The sequence below is a fragment of the Vanellus vanellus genome (assembly GCF_965231255.1).
Source record: "Vanellus vanellus genome assembly, chromosome: 1".
Taxonomy (NCBI): Eukaryota; Metazoa; Chordata; class Aves; order Charadriiformes; family Charadriidae; genus Vanellus; species Vanellus vanellus.
The window spans coordinates 11,289,113-11,306,067 of record NC_138905.1 but is presented as its reverse complement, the minus strand read 5'-3'; the positions used below and the strand labels follow the sequence as shown (position 1 = coordinate 11,306,067).

The 16,955-nt window shown below is 36.9% G+C and overlaps 1 protein-coding gene across 5 annotated transcripts in view; it reads right to left on the bottom strand.

Annotated features, from left to right (window-relative positions):
• CACNA2D1 (calcium voltage-gated channel auxiliary subunit alpha2delta 1) overlaps nt 1-16,955 on the bottom strand; it is a 437,732-nt gene that overhangs the window by 344,713 nt on the left and 76,064 nt on the right. For all 5 annotated transcript variants that reach the window (XM_082498408.1, XM_082498409.1, XM_082498410.1 and 2 more), the window contains exon 3: nt 15,502-15,618. In XM_082498408.1, the coding sequence (XP_082354534.1) occupies nt 15,502-15,618 (117 nt within the window). The remainder of the gene's footprint in view (nt 1-15,501; nt 15,619-16,955) is intronic.

The window sequence follows — 16,955 nt, the reverse complement described above, 5'->3', positions numbered from 1 at the left end:
TCTCATCTAGCTGAATCCTATAAAAACTAAGATGCAAGCCCTCCTGTTTTATCCTCCCTCCTGGTTCCATGAATCCCCCGTTCCTCACACAGTGGTTCAGCACTGGTAGGAGGGAGGAATAACCAAGGAAGAATAGTCTGTTTTCATTCTGTCTCACTTGTAATTAAGTGATCCCTCCTTTGGGGAGTAGGAGACAAAAAAAACCTTCTTAGACTGAAGATAAATTTGATCTGAGATCCCTAATTTCCTAGACAGCCGTTTGAGTTATGGAATCTTCTTCCAATAATATTTAAAAAGAAACAACTTAGCAAAACCAAACAAAACAATCAAAACAACAACAACAAAAAACAAACCCCACAACATCTCTGTAGCTACCAATCCTAAGTAGAAGATTTCAGTCTCTGATTCCAAGAAAATTAAAGTGTCATCTTGCAACATTGTCCTAAATGACAATGCTCCAGACAGAGGATTTCAGTTGCATCTATGTAAAACACCCCGTGCTTAGCACGTATATATCTGTCCTTCACCTGTGCTCATCTCATGGCCATATGCCAAATGTGGAATTTGGACCTAGGCGACTCCATGTTTCTAATTGCACCAGGACAATCAAGTGTTTTAAAATCCAGCATACTTTGTAGCCTTTTCAGTCCTTGAAGCTAGTGCAGCGAAAGTCTCCTTCTCTCTGAACACTAGGAACAGACATGTAGACATATTTGTAGAGAGACCACTGGGGAACCACTTCCACCTCCACGTGAGTTCATAAATCAAATCTAAATATATAGTAAATTTGAGCCCTTCAGGAATCTAGTTGAAGAGCATCAATTTGTATTTGCTAAGCAGCTGCATAAAAGGGAGTGAAAAATATTCCTGGACAGCCCTTGCACTTTGAAGAAACCGTATTTTCATCACATTGACACATCATAAAAGGTGTCATCACCTTGTTTTCTTGAAGCTTCCTCATCAAACAATCTTTTAATTCAACAAAAGGATTAACATAAAAAGCATGTGAAGCACCTCAGCCTCTACTGATTAATAAAGCTTTTTGCAGGTAAAGCTTACATTTGTTTATCAGCAAATGTACAGTTGGATCACAGAAAGGCAGGAATTGCAACTTAGACCTTCAGGAAATAGCACAGTTCATTACATGGCTTTTCTTCAGCATATCCTGCTTTCTGAGCTTTTCCACAGAGACTTATGGTGCAAGGAAATTGGTGGGTTCCTGGGGAACTTTGCCTTTTGTACTAACAAATACATCAAAAGTCAACATTGCAAAGAAAGCTGACAGGAGCTGTATTAAGGAGTTTTAACATTGAAATTCCACTAGAAAGCCTGAAAGGTGTGATGAAGGTGGCGGGTGAACACCTTAAACTTGTAAGAGAGAAAAATCTATGGAAAAAAGATGCCAGGTGAACACACTACCTGAATCTGCTTCATACTTTCATGAAGACAGAAATTCAGTATTTCTTCTCAACTATCTCTGCAGCAAGCTGTTTCCAAGGATTCAAGCCCTGCTGATCTGATTCCTTTATAGCTTACTTGGAAGAGCCCCAGATTTACCTGCGTGCTTTCCCGAGGGTCCCAATTAACTACATGCCTGAAACACTGGCACAAAGCGTGCTACCACAATGCTTGAGGAAAAAACTCAAATATTCGAGGAAACAATTTGCTATACTACTGAACCCATACTGTTATCCAGTCCTACAGCGCATTTAAGGATACTGCAGCTATATAATAAGCATTATGGCCACGCTGTAGATGGCTAACATAACACTCAGAATCCTTTACAGAAAAGGAAAAAAAAAGATGACTGTTTAAAAGAAAAGCCCGTTCAACTACTCATTGTTGAATGGTAATTTATCAAATTACATGACCAGCAACCATCCCAGATGTAGGATTTTGTCTTTTACTTATGCAAAGAACAAGATGCTGAAATGGGTTTAAAATCAGATTCTGATGCTTATTCTGCAATTCAATAGGTCCTTATTGTAGCAAGAGTCCTACTGAAGTTAAAAGTTAGTCTGATGCGTCTACATATTTCACCAGTCATTTTAACCTTATTCTGGCTCCACAGTAACAATTATGGCATTCAGCTCAATCTTACTACAAATTTGACCAACAAAAAGGTGGGAAAAGCATCTAGAAAATAAATAGTTTCACTGTAGCAAAGTATTTCAATTTCTTATTAGGGGAAAAAAAAAATAAATACACTTATCTTCCAAAGTAAAAAATACACCAAAAATAATTAAACCATTTTGGATTTGGATAACATTTATTCAGATCTGAATTTATTTTAATTTCAATATTTTGTCTGGCTGGTAGTGATTTACTGTTGATTTTTCTTGTTGAGAAGTGCTTGTCTGAACACCTGCCGCTATAAATGTAGTTGCAGCATCCGAGTGTTTTGTCATGATCTGAACTTAGGCCTGCCAAAGAATTATGCCTGAAGTCAGAAAAGAAATTACGTGTAGAGAGGTGAATGTCCTATTCCATTCTGTTCCGTTCTGTTCTGTTCTAGTCTAGTCTAGTCTAGTCTAATCTATTACCGGTGATGTTCTAGAAGAGGACCTGGAGCATGATGCAGGCACCCAAGATGTGGTAGAACCACCTCCTGCACTGTACCTAAGCCTCTCCTCTTCCTAATATTTATATAAAACGATGAAGGGGATGGAAATAGTTGCTGTAAAACAGTTAAGCATTCCCTGTAAGACAGTGTGCCGAGAGACTAGAAAAGCTAGGATTCCTTTTGGTAGACAAGAAGGATGACAGCAGATATGGCTGAAGGCCAAAACTGTGATGTACCAAGTCTGGCAATACTGGACCAGGAAGCACTCACTGCAACTAATCAATTTACAACAGATCAATTTAGAATAGATAGGAGAAAATACTTTTTTACCCATAAATAGTGAGGTTTTGGCACCATTTACTAGAGGATGTCATGGAGGCAGGACAGGGGCTGGGCAAATTTACGGGTAAATTCACTAATAGATACTGAAAGGAACAAGCAGAGGTGTCTTTGAAATTTCTAATCCAAAACCTATGAAAACGGAGGAATTACATGCATAATGTACCACGGATACTGGCAAGGCTTGTATATTTTCCTTACCCAGCATCGCCCCATGCCAACATCAGGAGAGAACGCTGACTACGCAGGCTGCCTCAACCCAGCAGGGCATTTCCTATGCTCTTATCCCATAGACTACTCCCTGCCTTCAGTTATCACTCCTACTAGAAAAATGAGGTCTTAATGTTTTGCTGGAGGGAAAAAAAAAATCTTTGCGGACCTTGAAACTGGTGATAAATTTAACTTCCAGCTTCAGCTATCAGGAAACCAGAATGGTTCTACTTTAATGAATAAATTTCATTAGTTCTCTCATATACTTAAACAGTACCAAGTATACCAACCCCATTCAATGCAGAACAGAGCCTTGGTAAGTCTGTAATTTCTCCCTCCCACTAACCTACTAGCTGGGAAGGAAGGAAAAGGAGCAACAAGGAAGATGAACATGTGAAAAAGGCACAGAAAAACAGAGGGCAAGTCAGATACTTCTTTCTGCTGTTCCCTGATAAAATCTCTGCCTTGCCCCAAAAGCATTATTTCCAAATTTACACGTTGATTATCAAAGTGAGTATTGCCATGAACACACAGCAGTTAAATTATAAGCCTGGAGACCCAAAAGTCTTTGACAATTTTGTATATAACCATTAGTAAGTGTTCCATTTTCAATAATCTAGCTTTCCCCTGCATTTGTTAATTCTGCCCTCTGAAATGCAAACTGAATGGAATTACAATTCAAAAGTTTTGAAAACTTATTAAAATTCTTTAAAATTCTAACAGAAAATGCTGCAGTTCAAAAGAGTTGTTATACACTTTTTTTTTTATTTAAGATGGAAATTAAAAAACTCTTAATTTTTTTTCAAGCGTTTTCTTACTAATGCATTCTCTCTGCTAAAGAAAAGTAGTTGTCTTTACAACATTGACTTTTAAGGCTGTTAGAAGTATGGGAAGCAACAATTTCCTAGAAGCCATCATTGGTTAAGGAAACCTGTGGAAACACTACATGTCAAGTGGACTATAGTATGAAGACCTACTTTGTAGAAACCCTTCTTATTATTTACTGTATAGCTATTATAAAAAATAGTTTAGAACACACAGGCTAAAATGGTGTCATTCAAATATAATGCGTTTTTGTATAGTTGAATGTATCTTTAGAAATAGAACCAGGAATTTACAGATTTCATAGCATATTTAGAAAACAGTGACTGTGTCTTGGACACAGGTACCCTAAAAAGTATTTATGAGGTGAAGCGGGTGAACAATTCAACATGAGTTAGTGTGATGCTGTAGCAACACAGTCTAATTTGAACTTTTAATATGTGGAATGCAGGAAAAGAGAAGCAAATGGTACAAAGCATTCCACTGAGACGAATACTGGAATTGTGCATACAGTCAGGTATCAATGCTCTTAAAGAAAAGATACTGAAAAACAAGAGAAGATGCAGGAAAGAGTCCCAAAATTATTCAAAACCTGGGAAAAAATGCCTCACAGGCAGAATCTAGGCTCAGAGAATTGTGAACAGTACACAAATACAGTACAACAGTTTATGTATAGCTTGTGTGTGCAACTTTGGACCACTGAAAACACCGCTTATGTTTGGTTCTTCTCAGTAATGCTTAACAGAGCTTTCAGCAAACAAGGGGAGCTTTCATTTCACAGAGGATTTTCAAATTTTAAAATTCAGTTTTGCTGTGGTTGAAAAAGTAAAGTTAGTGACTGAAGGAAAGATTAGGAGTCTTGGGAGGGTTGGCTAAACATCATCAGGGTTGCAATGCTCAAGAACTCCTATATCCTTCTGCAGTCTGTTTAGATAGGTAACATTCCATTAAGCCAGACAAATTTGAGCAAATTTAACTACTAGCATGAAATATTATGATTTTGAAAAATACATGTTTTACCATGGAAAATCATTCTTCTGTAAAATTTCCAACTAGCCAGTGAAAAACAGTCTTACACCGGTAAATGCATCAATGTGTTTCTTGCTTCTTGGGCAGACGAACTGAATGGAAGTCATCAGACCAAGAAATAAGCAAGAAAATAGATCTCTTCGCCTATCAGGCAGAAGCACATACAAAGAAAACAAAAATATCTGCAGGAGAAGAAGCTGCCTGAGGTTAAGCCTCAGCTAAGAAGGGTAGCAAAGCCCTGGAGACAAAAACTGGGACAAATTCAAGAAAAGCAACAACAGAGGTTAGGGTTGCATTGTTTTCTTTTTAAATCTGAGCTCCTGAAGCCAAAAAAGTTACTTTATAACCGAAGGAAACCAAAAGAGTTATTTGGAGCCAGATTTCACCTTTCACAGCTGCTACACCAACTCTCCAGCTTAGGATAATACTCGCTTTAATGAGGCTACGCACCTGCAGAACATCTTTCACAAATGAAATTTCAGTATCCATAAACCTAGACAAAGGAACTTGTTTGTAATAAACACATGAAGAATACCCCACAGGGATTTAAAAAAAAAAAAAAAAAAAAAAAAAAAAAACAGCACAACCTCCAGAAAATTAGCCCCAGCCATTTATTTTGTAAGGAACTTTGCTCAAATGAATATATAAAGGAGAATGAATGGGAAAGAACTGCTACAGCTATCGATGCTTCTTCATTTTCTCCATACCAAAAGTGAAAACAACAAAGAAGCTGGGCTATCAGTGACAATGTACTGTGTAAGGAGAAAGAAAAGTTAAATTGCGAAGCTGAGCACTCAATAATATTATTTGCCACACGCTTTTTTTAGCTTTCATCATCTCAGTCACACTTCTAAGCTCTAACTGCAATGCGCTGTGCTAGCAGGACGGAGATTCAGCAGGTGTCTCTCTAAGCTAGCGTACTAGATGCCATTTCAGCACTATATACAGTTCAAGTCCACAAAAATCAAAATGATGACTCATGGCTATCTATGAGGATATGGGAAGTGGGAGGGGTGACCCCCTCTTTATCTGTCAACAAGAATACCAGATCTGCAGAAGCCAAATCAAGTAAATAGTGAAAAGAAAAAACATGGAAATAGGCGATATTTGTAAGAATTTTCATTGCAAGCCCTCTGATTTATTTTTCTAGACTTTTATGATGCCTCATAAGGTATGTGAGTTATATGAATCTATCCTCTGAGGCATAATGTTGCATCTATACAACCTGGATTTTGGTTAATAAAATAAGACTCAAGGCAAGACAAGTAAAAACAAATTCAAACATCTGACATGTGGACAAGTTGACAAATGTTTGACTTCATAAGTGTCACGTCTCGCTAGCTGTCATTCCAAAACACATTTGCTTCAGCAACTACAGCTGACTTTCAAAATAGGCTACATTTACATCTGGAGATTTGAGCAAAGTTCACACAGGCTAGCAGACTCACTATTATAGTCTAAAAAAGCATATGTAAAACCTTTTTCCTAGTATGCAAATCCTCCAGTGAAGCCAGTTTTAAAAATGCAGTATCAGTCTTAAATTCACCTGCAAAGTTCTTGCCACATCTGAAGTAGCTATTTCTGTTATTTGGACCCGCTCTAGTCCTGGACTGAAATCTAAATCTAATGCTGCGGGAAAGAGATGACAATGTCTATTCTGGATACGTGCAGGAAGCATCCAGAAATAAAGTTTAGAAATTTTCCATCTCAGTGAATTACTCAGTATACAGAGAAATGATGGAGATATAAAAAGTAAACATATAAATAGACCTAGAGTCCTAACTCTTTAAAATTCTACCAAATACATAATGGAAAAGACTTAAAGAACCAAGACATACTGTCACATAAAAACATATGGCATGCATGATCCTACAATCCTTATACAGAGAAAAGTTTATTTTATTTGTATTTTTCCAAAACATCAGTATTTTTCTGGTAGGATACTGGCACAATTAAAGCCATTTGGTTTGTGATGCTGGTACAGACTTTGTGTAATCTTTTTGCTACATATCTTTTCCTATAGCCGAAGAGCCAACTCCAGCTTCAAATGAAAAGTTAAAATAAAGGAATAAAATATTTTGAAATATTAAAGAGAAGAAACAGCCACAGCCTAACAATTCCAAAGGGAAAATTAACACATTAGATTCATAAATAACAAGAAACCTGCGTACACTGCACAAAAACATGCATAGAAAAAATTCTTGTTTATCTGTTTGACCAGTAATTTACTCTCATTAATTTGCTCTTTTCCATCCATGTAGACATCCTCTTCTTAGAAATCAGAACTGAAATTATTTTGATAAACAACCCAGGACACAAAGTCTATGGCCAGCTTCCTTACGATGGCCAGCCTCTCATATAACAACTAACAACAAAATACTAACATAAAGGGTGTTGCTTGCTGGAAGACTAACCACAATTCATTTTCCTTCTCTGAATTTCTCAAACTCAAGCCCTTCTCAGTACAATTGTCTAACACTGCCTCTAACTGGAAAGTGAGTCAAAAGGTAGAAACACCCGCAAATAAAAAAACAGAAGAGAAAATAGTAGCAAATTTACCAAGACATGAGTGATGCTTCTTTTTGTACTGAAACCAGTTTTGAGATCAGTTCTCAACAACACTTATGTTCTTAAAATCAGCTAGGAAAGAGAGGAAGGGAAAGATATTTTACCTTGATGAACCTTCGGACGCTACCACAACTCAACGGTAAAACTGGGGCCTCTCCCTTTCTCTGTTGGTTCTATGGGGAAACACACCCATGCATAAAGAACTAATAGGAAACATCGGGTGCCTCCATCAGCTCAAGATCTAGTTCATCGGTGCCTTCTAATGACAAAATCACAGTGTTTACCCTGTTGTCATTAGCAAAATAATGAAGGAAGTCAGAATCACAGATTGTCCTCAGTTTTAGGAGGATCCAAACTACATCTCTGGAGAATAACCTAATTTCCAGGTCAAAGGGCAAGGACTCTGCCCCTCACAGCCTGAGAATAAGAATAAATAGATTTAACGTATTTGAAGGGATGACAATGAAGGTGGAGGGCAATTGTTAGCATCAAAACGTGATTTTTGCACAGATTATACTGTGGATTGGAGGACTTTACCCTTGTGATCAGAGGACTTAAATAGGAAGGAAAAGAACTGAGTTGCAGATCCTCCTCTCCACTCAGATGTTTTGTCTATTTACCTTTTAGATTAGAAGATAACTGGAAAAAAAACATATTTCCAGTAAGCACACTGGAATATAGTTTAGATGCAATTCCAACACACCTGTGCAAGTGTGTCCAGATCCAGATATGTATCCATATGCGTACACAGATATTTTCTGCCCAGAGACCTGGCCCAAGTCCTCATGGAGCGATTAGCTCTAATCTTTAGATCATCATGCAGCAGTGGTGGATTCCAGTATTAGGTGTGACTATTCAGGCTTATTTGGATTTTCCAGTGGAGCACAAGAGACCGGTGACTGAGATACAACAGAGCCCAAAAGCAAGAGATGCTGCCCAGTGCAAGTTCTGCTAAATGAGTGGACAGCTCAAATTTATCTATAGAGTATTTTTAAAGAGTGAAAAGATATCTCATTAGTTTAGGCAATTTAAGATTAGCAGACCAGAAGATAGGTGTCCCAAAGTGTTTTCAAGGATGTTAAGTTGGTTTTAGACATCCAAACAAAACTCAAGCTAGAGTTTTGGACCCCTTCCAAAAACCAGTAGTATCAAGCACACCTACAAAATTTATTTTAGTTTTATAGGTCTTTCAGGCTACAGAAAAATTCCCAACTCTATTTAAAGTGCACAGCATGTCTGCCCAGGAATCTCCAAAATGTTACAACACATGTTTATTTAAGCTTCCTAGTTGTATTGTGAGACAGTGAAGCCTTATTTCAGGCGGGCAGGGAAATACTAAGGGATCTGGACACACTTGCACAGCTGTGTTGAAATTGCATCTAAACTAGCAGATAAACAGTCTGAGCTCCTCATTCACAGACACAGTTGTGCACCTTGGACATTTCCCAACAGCACGTAGAGGGAACCAGTCTCCTGGCACACAATCTGTGCCTCAGTTTCCATGGAAACTCAGTTTCCTCAGTTTTCAGAAGAAACCAAGGCATAAAGACTCGAATGAAGATACTTTTCTGGTTGAGATGTCTAAAGAAATCTAGACAATGAGGTGCAAACCTAAATGTAACCATCTTTGTCTACACAAAGCCCAAGCAGCCAAGGGTATTGACTAGTACCTTCCCTTGAATGACTTTAATATAAGAGTTTAAGAGCTAAAAGCAAAAACAAATAACCCCATAGCAAACCAAAGAAATATAAAGCAGGAATTTGGCAGTCAAAATATGAATGTCTCTTTCATTGTCCAGTGAAATGCACCTTGAGTGTTTTCTTTACACAAACAGTTATGCTGTTGCCTTAGAATATGAGCAATAATGGAACAAAATATTATTAATAAATGAACTCTGAGCATACAACATAGTTTTGACGATAAGCAACTGACACCAAGGCTTTCCAGAAAGAAATACTTCATTATAGAAAAGATTTGCAGAAGAATATGCAAACTTCTTAATTTTGCATAGGAGACCAAGTAGGATTCATCTCTAAGTATTACACAAACAAGTAGCCAAAGGTTAAATAATTTAGAAATGCAGAAAAGTATCTTATCTGAGCAAGAAATAGGATATTTTGATCCTGCTTCCAAAATTTTCTGCAGGCTATGCTTGCAAGGAGTGTTAGTAGGTGTTCTTTATTCATAATTTTCTCTCTCAACCTTCATTTTCTGTTACCTGAGAAATCCAAACCTGCTTACTCTCTTCAATTGAAATATAACAGCAAAAAGAGCAAGAGAGCGAAATTACAGGTTTTCCTGCTGCAGAAGATTAATGATGCTCCCCAATACCTAACGATTAAGGGGCTGCTCAAATGGGCAGAGGAAGGCCAAGGGCTGCACAACTAACAAACAACTTCACACTGCACAAGAGTAAAGCTCCACCTTTGGTTTAGTATGCAGAACTTCATAAAATATTACTTTAAGATAAGTCATACTTCATTTCTCTCATGACACAATGCATAAATAGAGGACAAAACCCCACAACAGCCTTTTGCAAAGCACTGACTTTATACCTTTCTAAAAAGCACAATTTACAATTTTAGATTTTAAAGTGTGCCAGCAAGAATTAAGATCTTTGCAAAACTTAAGTTCATTTATTTTACATGAGTAATAAAGAAATATATAATGAGTCCATCTCATCTATTAATGGGTTTAAAAGTGTTTATTTTTACATAGTCAGTGAGAAAATATTTGTAAGTCTTCAAACCATATTTTATAAATATATTACAATGTCAGGTACTCTATTTAACATTTCTAATGACATTCGGCAAATAAATAATAGTATCTTCCAAATACGAGTATCCTCACTTTCTTGCACATAGAAAAGGTTTTGTTTACATTATTTAGTTTCCATCGGAACTGAAAGATTATGATCTATTAGATGATCTACATAGCTCCAGAAAGCTATAGCAGTGATGAATGGGGTAGGAACTTTAAGACAGAGGATAACTCCAATGAAAATTATCAGTTTAGGTGCCAGACTGTCTAATGAGCTAGGCATACTATCTGACGGTATCCTTGGAAAGGTTGCGTACCCAAAAAACATCTAAGAACCTTTGTGAGTTTTGCCCATAGTTACTGCAGGATACTTTTTCCATGAAACCTCCACCCATCTTCCATTAGACACCTGGAAATGCAGGTTGCAATGGTAGCACAGCTAGTCTGTACACCACCTTTCAGCAAGATACATAGAGACAGAGTATTAACTTGCCCATAATACCACAGAATCATAGAATCATAGGATATCTCAAGTTGGAAGGGACCCATAAGGATCATCGCATCCAACTCACTGCTCCTCGCAGGACCATATGTATACCATATATTTAAGGTCACTTCCAACCCAAACCATTCTGCGATTCTATGATTCTGTGATATGCATATGGAAATTCCATAATATTGAAATAGTGTGTGTTCAGTACAGTTCAACCAGGCAAATATGCAATAGTAAACAACAGTAAACAAAAAAATAAATGTTCACTATTTGAACAACAGGCTCTACTGCGAGACAGTCTTTGACATCCTTGACTATAAGGCTGCTGCCTGTCTCCCTCCTTGCTACTCATACCACTCTCTTCCTCCAATACATGTCCCTAGAAAATTCTCCACTTTCTTTTCATCCTAACTTTTTTTTTCTATGGCTAACATTTTCTTGTAATAGCTACTTAGGAAAGCCCTCTTAGTTCAGATCAGGATTTTCCCCTTTCTTCTTCCCCAGCTAGGTACCTATTTCAACTATCATTTTTAAGCTTCTCCCAAGAATAAATTCATACACATAATAAATCCATGTCCTTACAGTAGAACAAGGCATCTTTGTCCAGATTTTCATCATAATCTTTCCCCATATAAACCTTTTCCATGTTACTTGAGCCTTTTGTGTGTAATGCACAGAACCACTAAGTAAGTTTACCTTTAAGTCATAGCTAGAGAGCTTTCTAGCGCAACGTTGCATTAAAACAAAAAAATAATTTGGAATACAAGAGTTGTTTTTTTTTTTTTTCATTTAAAGGTGATCTTGCAGCCCAGGGGAAGCCAACTTATTATTAGGAAAGTCATCACTAATATTTGCTTATTATAACCTTGCCCAAAGATTGTTTGTGTAGTATGCCTAGAGAAAATCATGGCATCCCTGGGTTATGCTAGTCTCTGCACAATGGTACTGTTAATGTCATTAACTGACACCTTCCTCATGGCATCCCTGGAGGATGTGTGATCCTCTTGCATCATACTCTTTTTAGGATTCGGGTCTTAATTAACACTTTGAGTCATATTAGCCCCAACGGTAAAACCCTCTGTGCAGTCATTAGTAACAGTTCCATTCAACTCCACTCCTGATTTCAGAGACAATGTGACCCAGTAGATTTAATAAGACTTAAATTTCAGATAAATAATTCAGATTCATTACATAAAGTTTACAAAATGAGTGAAAAAAAAAGAAGACAGAAATACATATGCAAGGTGAAGAAATTCTTTTATTAGAAGGTAATAGTTCAGATGCGGGAGATAAGAAGTGAGTGTCCCCTGTGTACAAAAATAATCTAGAGCAAGGTTTAAAATCAGAAGTCATTGAGAGCTCTGATATAAATCCGGGATAACTAGAAATAGAAAAGCCAGTATAAATATCTAAGTTGTTAGGAGCTCTTAAGGTCAGGTGATAGCACAAGAGAAAGCAACATGAAGTGATCCCAAATTAATAAGCGTGTAGACTATGAGTCAGCAAAGAGATCTGACTTAGATCAAGATTAATAAAAGGGTATTTTTCCCCTTAAGTAATGATTTTTAGGCCTTTTCCTTGTTTCATTTTTTTTAGTCAAACTAAGCCCCTGGGTATATGAATATACATCAGAAATGCATTTTTTTACAGAAACAACAACATAACAGCTAACCTTCATAATTGTTGAGAAAAATGTCTGAATCAGAAATCAGAAACTAAATCAAACACGTGAAATAATAATAAAAAGCTTAATAAACATTGAGTCATTTTTACTAATTTGATAGGTTATACTAATTTTTGAATGCACTGGCTTTGGCTGTGTCTGGCATTTGATACAAATGGAAAAGCAAGTTTTCTCAGGAACCATCTATGACCAACCACTCCTGGAAAGCTGTTCCAAAGAAATCAGTTTTGATAAATTATTATTTTTAAAATGTATGTAAATATTAAAATATTTTTTAAAAGAGAAAACAAAAAACTGAACGAAGTTATATAGAGAGAAATTAAATATCACTTGCTTAAAAAAAGCACAGTAGCTTACCAAATATATATATATTTATATACATATAAAATTAGGAATAAATATATATAATTAGGACATAAAAAACACACAAAGTTCACTGAAGGTTTCAGTAAGGCAAACATCTGAAACCTGACAACCTCTGTAAGTCAACTCCGTCTTTCTTGAGCTGGAGTAGAGGAATGTTTTAATAGATCATTTAAATCACTTTGCTGCAAAAAGGATCTTACATATGTGTTGTAATCATGTAATTAACATTTGTAAATTCTGGTGATTCCCAGGCAATAAAAAAAAAAATTAAAAACATATTTAGAGATGTTCCAACATTAAAGAGAAGCATCACTAAGAAGTATTTAAAGGATTGCAAAACGAATTCAGTTGCGTGAAGTGCGTTGGGGGAGTTATTTCCACCTATTTGGGGATGAATTTCATTCTGCAATGAAGTGGCATGACTGATAAAGATGTCATGCAGAAGTCTTGCTGATACATGTCCTGAAATGCTGGCAAGCGGCTAAAAATATTAAGTATTGTATATTCACCACAACACTGGCAGTAATGGCAACCTCAAATATCAAAGACATCATATAATAAAAGTGGTTTTAAAGTCAGAAGTCACTAATATGTCTGAACAACTTTTTATTTTCCTTCAAGATGCATTGACCTGATCATTTAAAACTATCTGAGAAGTTCTGAAGACTACAAAATGTCTTAAAAAAAAAAAAAGAGAGAAACTGGACTGAAGGATCATCCTTTCCCTAATTTAGTCTTCTTTTACATCAGGGAACTGAATCATATTACCCTTTTCAAAAAGTGACCATGGGCTTGCCTAAAATAAGGTAGGCACCCTTCTTCTTCCACATTCATAGAAAAACTGTTCTGGAATTTTCTCTAAAGTTGAAAGCATGAGTTACTTATTTCATTTTCTTAAAATTCTAAGATCAAACCACCACAGACACACACAAACCCCTACATTAACCTTGAGACTCAAGAAAATATAAGCTTTGGCTATAACTTAAAAGCATCAGACCTATGTAGGTTAATGGGAAAATGGTGGAAAAAACTGGTGTGTTTACAAAGGTCTGCAAATGGCTTATAGTATTTTGCAATAACAATACAGAGTCCACAGAGTGCTACATAAACATCTGTCCACTGAGTTAAAACAGGAAAACAAACCAAAAAATCGTATCTATTTTACGCTCATTTGACTGAAGCAGAGAAGCTTTGGCCCACATAACACTGATCTCTATTGCATTTTAGGGAAGATACAGGAACTAGAAGAGTGAACTCCTGCTAAGAACAAAAGGCAGGAATATGGGTACCTCCTGTGGTACCTATGCACGGACAACTGACTAAGCAAAATCTCATCGCCTACAAAAAAGCTAGCCCTCGGGGTAGCATGCAGCAGCAGTTTCACTTTCAGACCTATTCTTGAGCTGTATGAAATGGTACTGACAAAAGAACTGCTTGGGTGGGACTCATCTCCTCCAACTTTACACATCTACAGTATAGACATTTACATCGAGGCTCCTCTGACAGAGAAAGAGAGAAATCAGTACTTCTGGGCTGTAGTTCATCTCATTTTAAAGTCTTATTCAGAACACGTCAGGTCAATCCTGACTCAGAAGTGCCTGTTTTGTTCCACTGAACAAAAAGGGAGCTTAGGATGACCAGCTGAGTAGACGTTAGGTGAATTAATCCCTCTTTCTTCTCTCTTTAGCTTTAAATGACATGTCCAAAGTCATCTGCAAGTCTATGTGGATATATAACTGCTCAGGGAATCCCAGTCTGCTGTTCCATCCATTAAGCTTATTTCTAATAGCTCTGCTCTGTAAAAAGCATGTTTATGAATTCATCTGGATCCTCCTGTGCATGTTTGGTCAGTATCTTCTGAAAAGCCCTCTAAACTCTTATATGAGTCAGAGAGATCCAAGTAGGAATCATAAGAAGCAATTACCCAGGTTTGGCATCTTACATGATAGAAGAGAAAGGGACTGCTGGCAAAATCACTTTAAAGAGATAGCTACTTCTTACAGAAAGCAGAAAGAATTGTGAGGTTAGAGTGCAGCATGGTCTTCACACTAACAGTTCAGGATTAACTTTGCTTATACAAAACATGATTGAAATGCAGATTAAATTATCAAGTCAGAAATTGAATAGATATGGAAATTAATCTGATTCACACACAACTACCGTTGTTGAAGAAGAATTAGTTGCTACCACCAAGAAAGACTGAGTAACTGAAAAGATGGAGACCAAATATCAACAGATGTAGTTAGCAGTAATACCAAAATGAACATCATGACTTCAAAGATACCATTATTTTTAAATCACACTTTAAAGAAGCTCTACTTCTTGTTTCCCCAATATCACTACTGACTGTAGAGTACAGCGATCTTCAAGTCATAAACATTCGTGTGCGTCACTTAGAGGAATATTTTCCAATCTATTTATAACTTGATTTGTTACTTGGCCATGGTTCCTAATCTGTCCGTCAATATTATAAGCATCTGCCCTCTGCCAATGAACTAATGAGTTCATTTTCTACCATGAAGTCACGAGCCATCTATCTACATGTCATGTCCGATACACATCACTGGCTGTAACTGCATAAACAACAAAAATAGCAATAAATGCATGTTTCAACAATAAATATTTTTTAAAATGCCAAATAGAAAACCTAAGCCATTAGTACTCACCACCAAAGCTTTAGACCTGTTACTCAAAAGTTTTTCAATGTCTCTGGCTGCAATTTCCACTAGCTGACGAGGGTTGTTGGCTTCTACAGTATACAAATCTCTGTTTTTCAAATAAATCTGCAGGAAGAAAAAATGGAAATAAATCAAAATGGCAACAGACATCCAAAATAACCAAGGTGACTTCACAGAACAGGCAACAAGGTGTCCTCTGCTCCTACTGGAGAGCTTCAGAAAGACTATTGCTAGGAAAATCCAAATGTGCTTTATGAATGAAACACTTCACTTTTTTGGCTGAGACAAAGAAGTTGTCACTAAAAATCATTTAACAAATCTTCAAAACTGACTGTATCTAGTGACAGACTTTTCAACTGCTACATGCTCAAGGAATCCGATTTCCATAAGGTGCTCAGATAAAAGTAAAATTGAGATCCTTTAAAATGACTGAAGTTGAAATACAATAATTGTTGCTGAAATAATTCTTCCTTGAATGCTGAGCAACAAACACACCGTTTGAAGAAAATCACTTGCATTATGCTAATGTAATCAGTTTAGTCCCTTATCTATTTATTCATATTATAATGTTAGTATTCATGAGGAAAGAAGAGGAAGAGGAAGAAAAAATAAATAAGAAAAGAAGAAAAAAGGGAAAAGAAAATAAGTTTGAAATGGGGAAAAAAGGAAGGGGAAAAAAGAGGGGGAAAGAGGGGAAAGGAACTTTAATTGTATTCTTCTTCATGAACAAAGGTTATCTTTAGTGAGGAGCCATTAACTGGTTCCAAAGCAGAACGTGTATATAAAGGGGTTAATTTGATTTATCAAACAAAGCCACTACAATGAAATGCAAGGAACAAGAAGTAAAGAAGAAAACAGTAGCAAGAAATCCATTTGCCTACTTCTGTCCTACTAGAATTGGATAAAGAAAAAAATCATTATTTGGGGAGAAAAGAAAAAAAAAAAAAGTGGATACCTTATGGCTAGATGGGCAAATGGGGAAAACTAATTTATGCAACCAACAGATGGCCTGAGTTTACTCAAGTACTCTGCCTCTCCGCAAGGCTGCCTGGTGGGGGCTGTGCTGTCTCCCAGGGAGCAATTCCAGGCACAGGCAGGAATGAGTCCAGCGCTAATGCACTGGCCGCCATCCAGCACAAGAACCGAGAAAGTGCAGACCAGACTGAGTCTACCAGCCCCACCAGGTTTCTTGGGTTAAAGCTATGGAGACCTTAAAGAAACTCACCAAAATATGTCTCTGGTGCTTGTAGCTGATGGGTATTTATCACAAACGAGTTTCTGACAACTACAGCTATTTCTGCAAATTTTTATTGGGCATGTCTCATAAGCTGTCATAGGTTTTCATCACTTTTGAATTTCACAACACTTATGTTGAGTCTTAGTTTTTTTCCTTCAGAAGTACAGCCTTTCCTTTCCACCAGTAACTGAGTAATTGGAATAGG